The sequence below is a fragment of the Panulirus ornatus genome, chromosome 58 (assembly GCF_036320965.1).
Source record: "Panulirus ornatus isolate Po-2019 chromosome 58, ASM3632096v1, whole genome shotgun sequence".
NCBI lineage: Eukaryota > Metazoa > Arthropoda > Malacostraca > Decapoda > Palinuridae > Panulirus > Panulirus ornatus.
In genome coordinates this window covers 672,542-685,885 of record NC_092281.1, presented here as the reverse complement: position 1 = coordinate 685,885, position 13,344 = coordinate 672,542, and the positions used below count along the sequence as shown (strand labels likewise).

Sequence of the window (13,344 nt, the reverse complement as noted above, 5' to 3'; positions counted from 1 at the left end):
CCATGAGAATCTTGAATCACCACCTGACCTTCTGTGTGATCATTATCGTGTGTGGTTGTTATCACCAGGTCAGGTCAGGTCAGGTTGACCCACCCACCAGTGGGACATGTATCACGGTCTGATGATCCCCGGTGTGAGGCACTGTGGCTTGTCTCCTTCATATCAAGGTCTGGCATCAAGATCTACTCTACAAACTTACCTTCTCTGGCTTCCCTCCCTCACCGTCTCATACAGTCCACTTTCCTCATAGGTCGATCTGTTGTATCTCCCTCACTGGTCGATCTGTTGTATCTCCCTCACTGGTCGACCTGTTGTATCTCCCTCACTGGTCGACCTGTTGTATCTCCCTCACTGGTCGATCTGTTGTATCTCCCTCACTGGTCGATCTGTTGTATCTCCCTCACTGGTCGATCTGTTGTATCTCCCTCACTGGTCGATCTGTTGTATCTCCCTCACTGGTCGATCTGTTGTATCTCCCTCACTGGTCGATCTGTTGTATCTCCCTCACTGGTCGATCTGTTGTATCTCCCTCACTGGTCGATCTGTTGTATCTCCCTCACACATGAACATTATAATTATATTTTGTTCTCCTGTTGTTTCCTGTGACCCAAGTTGTCCCCGCGACTCTCTCTTAACAATGACTTCCCAGGTCAGTCGTCAGTATGGTGTTGTGGGTGAGGTCAGTGCTCAGTATGGTGTTGTGGGTGAGGTCAGTCCTCAGTATGGTGTTGTGGGTGAGGTCAGTGCTCAGTATGGTGTTGTGGGTGAGGTCAGTCGTCAGTATGGTGTTGTGGGTGAGGTCAGTCCTCAGTATGGTGTTGTGGGTGAGGTCAGTCCTCAGTATGGCGTTGTATCCCATGGTGTTGTGGGTGAGGTCAGTCGTCAGTATGGTGTTGTGGGTGAGGTCAGTCCTCAGTATGGTGTTGTGGGTGAGGTCAGTGCTCAGTATGGTGTTGTGGGTGAGGTCAGTCGTCAGTATGGTGTTGTGGGTGAGGTCAGTGCTCAGTATGGTGTTGTGGGTGAGGTCAGTCGTCAGTATGGTGTTGTGGGTGAGGTCAGTGCTCAGTATGGTGTTGTGGGTGAGGTCAGTCCTCAGTATGGTGTTGTGGGTGAGGTCAGTGCTCAGTATGGTGTTGTGGGTGAGGTCAGTCCTCAGTATGGTGTTGTGGGTGAGGTCAGTCCTCAGTATGGTGTTGTGGGTGAGGTCAGTGCTCAGTATGGTGTTGTGGGTGAGGTCAGTCGTCAGTATGGTGTTGTGGGTGAGGTCAGTGCTCAGTATGGTGTTGTGGGTGAGGTCAGTCGTCAGTATGGTGTTGTGGGTGAGGTCAGTGCTCAGTATGGTGTTGTGGGTGAGGTCAGTCGTCAGTATGGTGTTGTGGGTGAGGTCAGTCCTCAGTATGGTGTTGTGGGTGAGGTCAGTCCTCAGTATGGTGTTGTGGGTGAGGTCAGTGCTCAGTATGGTGTTGTGGGTGAGGTCAGTGCTCAGTATGGTGTTGTGGGTGAGGTCAGTCGTCAGTATGGTGTTGTGGGTGAGGTCAGTGCTCAGTATGGTGTTGTGGGTGAGGTCAGTCCTCAGTATGGTGTTGTGGGTGAGGTCAGTCCTCAGTATGGTGTTGTGGGTGAGGTCAGTCGTCAGTATGGTGTTGTGGGTGAGGTCAGTCGTCAGTATGGTGTTGTGGGTGAGGTCAGTCCTCAGTATGGCGTTGTATCCCATGGTGTTGTGGGTGAGGGAACCAGTGCCTCCCGCTGGTGTTAACAACCCGGGTAATGATGGTCTACAGTATGATGGTGAGGTGTTGTGCTGACTCCCACCACTGTCAGCGAACGCGTCGCCCATTACTTTCTCACAACCTAACATGTCTTGTTGTTGTTGTTGTTGACTTGTTTACCGTGTGGTTGTGATCCCCAGGCGCGTCGTGTGGCGTACAGTCTCCCCTACGATGCTCGTAGCTACGGTGTGAGGCTACGCTGGTGGCAGCCGGACCACGACGGGTCCAACACGGACCACTGGGCCATAGACAACGTGGAGATCGTGTTGTGAGTTGTTCACATTTTAGTTCCACCACACTACCACAGTCAACCATCAGGTGTGGGACACAACCACACTCGCCCTCCACCACACTACCACAGTCAACCATCAGGTGTGGGACACAACCACACTCGCCCTCCACCACCACACTACCACAGTCAACCATCAGGTGTGGGACACAACCACACTCGCCCTCAACCACCACACTACCACAGTCAACCATCAGGTGTGGGACACAGCCACACTCGCCCTCCACCACACTACCACAGTCAACCATCAGGTGTGGGACACAACCACACTCGCCCTCCACCACCACACTACCACAGTCAACCATCAGGTGTGGGACACAACCACACTCGCCCTCCACCACCACACTACCACAGTCAACCATCAGGTGTGGGACACAGCCACACTCGCCCTCCACCACCACACTACCACAGTCAACCATCAGGTGTGGGACACAGCCACACTCGCCCTCCACCACACTACCACAGTCAACCATCAGGTGTGGGACACAACCACACTCGCCCTCCACCACCACACTACCACAGTCAACCATCAGGTGTGGGACACAACCACACTCGCCCTCCACCACCACACTACCACAGTCAACCATCAGGTGTGGGACACAGCCACACTCGCCCTCCACCACCACACTACCACAGTCAACCATCAGGTGTGGGACACAGCCACACTCGCCCTCCACCACACTACCACAGTCAACCATCAGGTGTGGGACACAGCCACACTCGCCCTTCACCACCACACTACCACAGTCAACCATCAGGTGTGGGACACAACCACACTCGCCCTCCACCACCACACTACCACAGTCAACCATCAGGTGTGGGACACAACCACACTCGCCCTCCACCACCACACAACCACAGTCAACCATCAGGTGTGGGACACAACCACACTCGCCCTCCACCACCACACTACCACAGTCAACCATCAGGTGTGGGACACAACCACACTCGCCCTCCACCACCACACTACCACAGTCAACCATCAGGTGTGGGACACAGCCACACTCGCCCTTCACCACCACACTACCACAGTCAACCATCAGGTGTGGGACACAACCACACTCGCCCTCCACCACCACACTACCACAGTCAACCATCAGGTGTGGGACACAGCCACACTCGCCCTCCACCACCACACTACCACAGTCAACCATCAGGTGTGGGACACAACCACACTCGCCCTCCACCACCACACTACCACAGTCAACCATCAGGTGTGGGACAAAACCACACTCGCCCTCCACCACACTACCACAGTCAACCATCAGGTGTGGGACACAGCCACACTCGCCCTCCACCACACTACCACAGTCAACCATCAGGTGTGGGACACAGCCACACTCGCCCTTCACCACCACACTACCACAGTCAACCATCAGGTGTGGGACACAACCACACTCGCCCTCCACCACCACACTACCACAGTCAACCATCAGGTGTGGGACACAACCACACTCGCCCTCCACCACCACACTACCACAGTCAACCATCAGGTGTGGGACACAACCACACTCGCCCTCCACCACCACACTACCACAGTCAACCATCAGGTGTGGGACACAGCCACACTCGCCCTTCACCACCACACTACCACAGTCAACCATCAGGTGTGGGACACAACCACACTCGCCCTCCACCACCACACTACCACAGTCAACCATCAGGTGTGGGACACAACCACACTCGCCCTCCACCACCACACTACCACAGTCAACCATCAGGTGTGGGACACAGCCACACTCGCCCTCCACCACCACACTACCACAGTCAACCATCAGGTGTGGAACACAGCCACACTCGCCCTCCACCACCACACTACCACAGTCAACCATCAGGTGTGGGACACAGCCACACTAATAAGTTTACTAGTTTCGTATTTATAACATCACCAGCCAGCTTATGTGTCATTAACGTATTTATGTATAATTATTTAGTTATTATTGTAAAATCTCATTTATCAGTCAACTTCCGCCCATCACAAGATGCATCTTTACTGAACATTGCTCAAGCTTATGTTCTCACATGTTTCTGATGGAAACACTTTATATTGAAATCCTACAGAACCTACAGTTCTATAGGAAGAACCACAGAACCTACAGTTGTACAGGAAGAACCACAGAACCTACAGTTGTACAGGAAGAACCACAGAACCTACAGTTGTTCTAGAAAAATAGTTTGTTACTTTGATATTTCTCGTTGTTATGTTATGTTTTGCGGTGTTGTACCACATAATGGATGTGAGTCTTGGGGTTTGTATGCAAACTAAAGGAAAATGATGATGATCAGGTTGGGTATAGAGGAGGATGTGAGGCAGCCGGTCTTCTGCTGGATGACAGTGGAAGAGATGTGTGGTTGTGCTTGTAGTCTGGCTGATAGTGGGAGAGACTGTGGTTGTATTGTGATTGAGCGAGACGTGCAAGATATGTTAAGGTGGTTTGGACATATGGAGAGGATGAGTTAAGAACGACTACCCAGAGGATGTGTGTGTGTGTGTGTGGCGAGCGAGTCAGACGACGACACGGAGGGTAGGTTGTGGTGGAGGAGGGTCAGAGTCGTACCTACTGCACCCTCACTGTTGGGTAGGGCAAGAAACTCTCATGAGATCTAATGAATTGGTGAAGGCATGTACAGAGCATCAGATTGGGGAAGAGCAGTGTGGTTTCAGAAGTGGTAGAGGATGTGTGGATCAGGTGTTTGCTTTGAAGAATGTATGTGAGAAATACTTAGAAAAGCAAATGGATTTATATGTGGCATTTATGGATCTGTGGAAGGTATTAAAAGTATGTGGTGTGGGAAGTAAGTTGCTAGAAGCAGTGAAAAGTTTTTATCGAGGATGTAAGGCATGTGTACGAGTAGGAAGAGAAGAAAGTGATTGGTTTCCATTGAATGTCGGTTTGCGGCAGGGGTGTGTGATGTCTTCATGATTGTTTAATTTGTTTATGGATGGGGTTATTAGGGAGGTGAATGCAAGAGTTTTGGAGAGAGGGGCAAGTATGCAGTCTGTTGCCGATGAGAGGGCTTGGGAAGCGAGTCAGTTGTTGTTCGCTGATGATACAGCGCTGGTGGCTGATTCGGGTGAGAAACTGCAGAAGCTGATTGAGTTTGATAAAGTGTGTAAAAGAAGAAAACTGAGAGTAAATGTGAATAAGAGCAAGGTTATTAGGTTCAGTAGGGTTGAGGGACAAGTTAGTTGGGAGGTAAGTTTGAATGGAGAAAAACTGGAGGAAGAAGTGTTTTAGACATCTGGGAGTGGATTTAGCAGCGGATGGCACCATGGAAGCGGAAGTGAGTCACAGGGTAAGGGAGGGGACGAAGGTTCTGGGAGCGTTGAAGAATGTGTGGAAGGTGAGAACGTTGTCTCGGAGAGCAAAAATGGGTATGTTTGAAGGAATAGTGGTTCCAACAATGTTATAGGGTTGTGAGGCATGGCCTACAGATTGGGTTGTGCGGAGGAGGGTGGATGTGTTGGAAATGAGATGTTTGAGGACAATATGTGGGGTGAGGTGGTTTGATCGAGTAAGTAATGAAAGGGTAAGAGAGATGTGTGGTAATAAAAAGAGTGTGGTTGGGAGAGCAGAAGAGGGTGTATTGAAATGGTTTGGTCACATGGAGAGAATGAGTGAGGAAAGATTGGCAAAGAGGATATATGTGTCAGAGGTGAGAAGTGGGAGACCAAATTGGAGGTGGAAGGATGGATTGAAATAGAGTTTGAGCAATTGGGGCCTGAACATACAGGAGAGTGAAAGGTGTGCAAGGAACAGAGTAAATTGGAACAATGTGGTATACCGGGGTTGATGTGCTGTCAGTGGATTGAACCAGGGCATGTGAAGCATTTGGGGTAAACCATGGAAAGTTTTGTGGGGCCTGGATGTGGAAAGGGAGCTGTGGTTTCGGTGCATTATACATGACAGCTAGAGACTGAGTGTGAACGAATGTGGCCTTTGCTGTCTTCTCCTAGCGCTTCCTCGCGCGCATGCGCTGGGACGAGGGGTGCCATTTCATGTATCGGATACATATATTTTATGTGTGTATCAGATACATATATATCATATAAACCATTATTAACGTTCATCATATTCTTCAGGGCGCAACGTAAGGACACCAGCAGATACGACCAGCAAACTCGACATGACTCAGAGCTGTGAGGTGATCAGTGGATGTTTACCTCCAGTAGTAGCCAGTACTACCCCCATCACATCACAACCCCACCCAACGTACTCATCCACCACAGGATAGCATGAACCACGACAAATTACTATATTACCTTGTTTACTGATTCATATATATTGGACAGGATCACAATTTTGCGCGTGATCAAAATATTCCTATGAGTCCATGGGGAAAATGAAACACGATAAGTTCCCAAGTGCACTTTCGTGTAATAATCTCATCATCAGAGGAGACGACAGAAATATAAGTCAGTTGATATACAACGAAGAGATGCTTGTTGTCTGTCTTGGACAATCACATATTTACCAAATGGCGTCCTAGCTACGTCTCTTCGTGGTATATTAACAGGCTGATATATTTCTCTCTTGTATCTCCCCTGATGATGTGATTATTACACGAAAGTGCACTTGGGCACTTACCGTGTTTCATTTCCCCAGTGGACTCAGGAATATATTTGATCACGCGCCGAATTGTGATCCTTTCCAATATATATATATATATATATATATATATATATATATATATATATATATATATATATATATATATATATATATATATATATACCTCCATGACTGTATAAACAAACACAATCTCATGATCGTTTCTTGGTAAACTTATGTGTTGTCAACATTGCCCTCACACACATGACTGTCGTCAGCACTGTCCCTCACACACATGACTGATAGCAGTTGTGTCATGTTTCTATGTATCATCATACATGTGTTGTTATAACCGCTCCCACTATATAGTCTCGTGTTGTGTGATGATTCATGAGGTTGTGGTTCTAAACCCAGTATTGTCTTGTTGTATAGGATAATAACTAATTGTTGACAGCCTTCCATAGATCCAGTTATATAGAAAGATTATAGGAATTTAGATGTTGTCCTGACCATGTGTAGAAGTATATTTGAACATAACAACACGTACTGCTGTTGCTCTGTGTGGCTATCAAGAATTTTCTGAAACCCCAAAAGCAACATTTAATTTTGTCATTTACTCATAAGTACATTGAAGACTTTATCATACATTATTGATTTACTTGAATCAATAAATAATGATTTCACCAAAATTGTGTTGCTGTACTGAGGAAGATCATAATTATCTTAGTAATTATCAATATGTCCACTGTAGGGACTAACTCATCTCCTAGGCTGGTTGTTCGCGTATATATATATATATATATATATATATATATATATATATATATATATAGTAAATACTCATTGTTAAGTATCTGTATTTATATTTATGACATTTTTATATGCTTACATCAGTGTTTGTTGTTTATATTGACTGTTTTCCTTTTGTATCAAAGTAATATATTCTTCGCCTGACATGATCTTTATAAATTACCTCTTATTGTAACCAAAGATTTGGTGTGTGTGTTCGGACCTACGTAACGTTAAAAGTCTTCATAGAATTAATAATACCCATGATAATACCCACATAATACCCTTGATAATACCCACATAATACCTACATAATACCCTTGATAATACCCACATAATACCCTTGATAATACCCCCATAAAACACTTGATAATACCCACACAATACCCATGATAATACCCACATAATACCCTTGATAATACCCACACAATACCCATGATAATACCCACATAATACCCTTGATAATACCCACATAATACCCTTGATAATACCCACATACTACCCTTGATAATACCCACGACAATATTCACATAATACCCTTGATAATACCCACATAATACCCTTGATAATACTCGCATAATACCCTTGATAATACCCACATAATACCCTTGATAATACCCACATAATACCCTTGATAATACCCACACAAATCCCATGATAATACCCACATAATACCCTTGATAATACACTTGATAATACCCACATAATACCCTTGATAATACTCACATAATACCCTTGATAACACCCTTTATAATACCCACATAATACCCTTGATAATACCCTCATAATACCCTTGATAATACCCACACAATACCCATGATAATACCCTTGATAATACCCACATAATACCCTTAATAATACCCACATAATACCCTTGATAATACCCACATAATACCCTTGATAATACCCACATAATACCCTTCATAATACCCATGATAATACCCACACAATACCCATGATAATACCCACATAATACCCTTGATAATACCCACATAATATCCTTCATGATACCCTTGATAATACCCACATAATACCCTTGATAATACCTACATAATACCCTTGATAATACCCACATAATACCCTTGATAATACCCACATAATACCCTTGATAATACCCACATAATACCCTTCATAATACCCACATAGTACCCTTCATAATACCCACATAATACCCATGATAATACCCACATAATACCATTGATAATACCCACATAATACCCTTCATAATACCCTTGATAATACCCACACAATACCCATGATACTACCCACATAATACCCTTGATAATACCCACATATTACCCTTCATAATACCCTTGATAATACCCACATAATACCCATGATACTACCCACATAATACCCCTGATAATACCCACATAATACTCTTCATAATACCCTTGATAATACCCATGATAATACCCATGATAATACCCTTGATAATACCCACATAATACCCTTCATTATACCCTTGATAATACCCACACAATACCCATGATACCCACATAATACCCTTGATAATACCCACTTAATACTCTTGATAATACCCACATAATACCCATGATAATACCCACATAATACCCTTGATAATACCCATGATAATACCTACACAATACCCATGATAATACCCACATAATACTCTTGATAATACCCACATAATACCCTTCATAATACCCTTGATAATACCCACACAATACCCATGATAATACCCACATAATACCCTTCATAATACCCTTGATAATACCTACACAATACCCATGATAATACCCACATAATACTCTTGATAATACCCACATAATACCCTTCATAATACCCTTCATAATACCCACATAATACCCTTGATAATACCCACATAATACCCTTCATAATACCCTTGATAATACCCACATAATGCCCATTATAATACCCACATAATACCCTTGATAATACCCACATAATACCCTTCATAATACCCTTGATAATACCACATAATACCCATGATAATACCCTTGATAATACTCACATAATACCCTTCATAATACCCATGATAATACCCACACAATACCCATGATAATACCCACTTAATACTCTTGATAATACCCACATAATACCCATGATAATACCCTTGATAATACCTACACAACACCCTTGATAATACCCACTTAATACTCTTGATAATACCCACATAATACCCTTGATAATACCCACATACTACCCTTCATAATACCTACACAATACCCATAATATTACCCACTTAATACTCTTGATAATACCCACATAATACTCATGATAATACCTACACAATACCCTTGATAATACCCACATAATACCCTTGATAATACCCACATAATACCCATGATAATACCCACTTAATACTCTTGATAATACCCACATAATACCCTTCATAATACCCATGATAATACCCACACAATACCCATGATAATACCCACTTAATACTCTTGATAATACCCACATAATACCCATGATAATACCCTTGATAATACCTACACAATACCCTTGATAATACCCACTTAATACTCTTGATAATACCCACATAATACCCTTGATAATACCCACATAATACCCTTCATAATACCTACACAATACCCATAATAATACCCACTTAATACTCTTGATAATACCCACATAATACTCATGATAATACCCTTGATAATACCTACACAATACCCTTGATAATACCCACATAATACCCTTGATAATACCCACATAATACCCATGATAATACCCACTTAATACTCTTGTTAATACCCACATAATACCCATGATAATTCCCTTGATAATACCTACACAATACCCTTGATAATACCCACATAATACCCTTGATAATACCCACATAATACCCTTGATAATACCCACATAATACCCATGATAATACCCACATAATACCCTTGATAATACCCACATAATACCCATGATACTACCCACATGATACCCTTGATAATACCCACATAATACCCTTCATAATACCCTTGATAATACCCACACAATACCCATGATACCCTTGATGATACCCACATAATACCCTTCATAATACCCATGATAATACCCACATAATACCCTTGATAATACCCACATAACACCCTTCATAATACCCTTGATAATACCCACACAATACCCATGATACTACCCACATAATACCCTTGATAATACCCACATAATACCCTTCATAATACCCACATAATACCCTTGATAATACCCACATAATACCCTTCATAATACCCACATAATACCCTTGATAATACCCACATAATACCCTTCATAATACCTGCACAATACCCATGATAATACCCACTTAATACTCTTGATAATACCCACATAATACCCATGATAATACCCTTGATAATACCTACACAATACCCTTGATAATACCCACATAATACCCTTGATAATACCCACATAATACCCATGATAATACCCACCTAATACCCTTGATAATACACACACAATACCCATGATACTACCCACATAATACCCTTGATAATACCCACATAATACCCTTCATAATACCCACATAATACCCTTGATAATACCCACATAATACCCTTCATAATACCCTTGATAATACCCACATAATACCCTTCATAATACCCACATAATACCCTTCATAATACCCACTTAATACCAATGATAATACATGTGCAAAGCGGTGCTGATTTCATTATGGTGTTAATGTTACCATAGTGATCATGTTATTATGGTGCTCATGTTACTATGGTGCTCATGTCACTATGGTGCTCATGTTACTATGGTGATTCATGTTACTATGGTGCTCATGTTACTATGGTGCTCATGTTACTATGGTGATTCATGTTACTATGATTCTCATATTACTCAGATGCTCATGTTACTATGGTGCTCATGTTACTATGGTACTCATGTTACTATGGTGCTCATGTTACTATGGTGCTCATGTTACTATGATGCTCATGTCACTATGGTGATTCATGTTACTCTGATGCTCATGTTACTATGGTGCTCATGTTACTATGATGCTCATGTCACTATGGTGCTCATGTTACTATGATGCTCATGTTATTATGGTGCTCATGATATTATGGTGCTCATGTTACTATGATGCTCATGTCACTATGATGATTCATGTTACTATGGTGCTCATGTCAGTGTAGAGCTCATATCAGTAAGGTGTTCACGTGGCTTCCTATTACTGTCATGATCACATTAACGTGAGCATCGTACATGACAGATCATGAGCCCACACAGGGCCAGGGTAGGTAAGGTTACTGATCCACACAAAACATGTAACTCTCAAGGATCAACAATCAAACGAGTCACTTGTTAATGAACTCTTGGTTATCATAACATGAAGAATCAGTTATCATGTTGAAGAATCAGTTATCATATACATCTCTTGGTTATCATGTTGAAGAATCATAAATAATGATTCAGAAGATACTTTTGTAAGTTGGCTCAATAAGTGAGCACCCTTACACTGGCAAAATTAGTGAAAAGTATAAGTGAGAAGCACGTAGGAAATTCGTCTACAATAAGTGGATAAGTATGACAACCTCAGATCTTACGTTCACATTAAACTTGATCTCTTTGACTGTAAATGTGTGGCCAAGTGTCCCTGTGACTCCTTCACAACACTTCTTACAAGGCCATTTAAAAGGCTTTAAAAACATAGACTATTACACTGAACACACTCTGTAGGTATTCTAGCTCCTGTTATGGTATCTTTATCTACTTTGTAGGTATCTTAGCTACTGTATGGTATCTTTATCTACTTTGTAGGTATCTTAGCTACTGTTATGGTATCTTTATCTACTTTGTAGGTATCTTAGCTCCTGTTATGGTATCTTTATCTACTCTGTAGGTATCTTAGCTACTGTTATGGTATCTTTATCTACTCTGTAGGTATCTTAGCTACTGTTATGGTATCTTTATCTACTCTGTAGGTATCTTAGCTACTGTTATGGTATCTTTATCTACTTTGTAGGTATCTTAGCTACTGTTATGGTATCTTTATCTACTTTGTAGGTATCTTAGCTCCTGTTATGGTATCTTTATCTACTTTGTAGGTATCTTAGCTCCTGTTATGGTATCTTTATCTACTCTGTAGGTATCTTAGCTCCTGTTATGGTATCTTTATCTACTCTGTAGGTATCTTAGCTACTGTTATGGTATCTTTATCTACTCTGTAGGTATCTTAGCTACTGTTATGGTATCTTTATCTACTCTGTAGGTATCTTAGCTACTGTTATGGTATCTTTATCTACTTTGTAGGTATCTTAGCTACTGTTTTTTTTTTTTTTTTTTTTTTTTTTTTTTTTTATACTTTGTCGCTGTCTCCCGCGTTTGCGAGGTAGCGCAAGGAAACAGACGAAAGAAAATGGCCCAACCCCCCCCCCCCCATACACATGTACATACACACGTCCACACACGCAAATATACATACCTACACAGCTTTCCATGGTTTACCCCAGACGCTTCACATGCCTTGCTTCAATCCACTGACAGCACGTCAACCCCTGTATACCACATGACACCAATTCACTCTATTTCTTGCCCTCCTTTCACCCTCCTGCATGTTCAGGCCCCGATCACACAAAATCTTTTTCACTCCATCTTTCCACCTCCAATTTGGTCTCCCTCTTCTCCTCGTTCCCTCCACCTCCGACACATATATCCTCTTGGTCAATCTCTCCTCACTCATTCTCTCCATGTGCCCAAACCATTTCAAAACACCCTCTTCTGCTCTCTCAACCACGCTCTTTTTATTTCCACACATCTCTCTTACCCTTACGTTACTTACTCGATCAAACCACCTCACACCACACATTGTCCTCAAACATCTCATTTCCAGCACGTCCATCCTCCTGCGCACATCTCTATCCATAGCCCACGCCTCGCAACCATACAACATTGTTGGAACCACTATTCCCTCAAACATACCCATTTTTGCTTTCCGAGATAATGTTATGGTACTGTT

General features: G+C 42.8%; 1 protein-coding gene across 1 annotated transcript in view; it reads left to right on the top strand.

Moving 5' to 3' along the window:
- Positions 1–7,565, top strand: part of LOC139766590 (reelin-like) — a 96,181-nt gene extending 88,616 nt beyond the window's left edge. The window contains 2 exon segments of the mRNA XM_071695442.1: positions 1,910–2,037; positions 6,143–7,565. Of these exon segments, the coding sequence (XP_071551543.1) occupies positions 1,910–2,037; positions 6,143–6,203 (189 nt within the window). The 3' untranslated portion in view covers positions 6,204–7,565.
- The last annotated feature ends 5,779 nt before the right edge of the window (positions 7,566–13,344 follow it).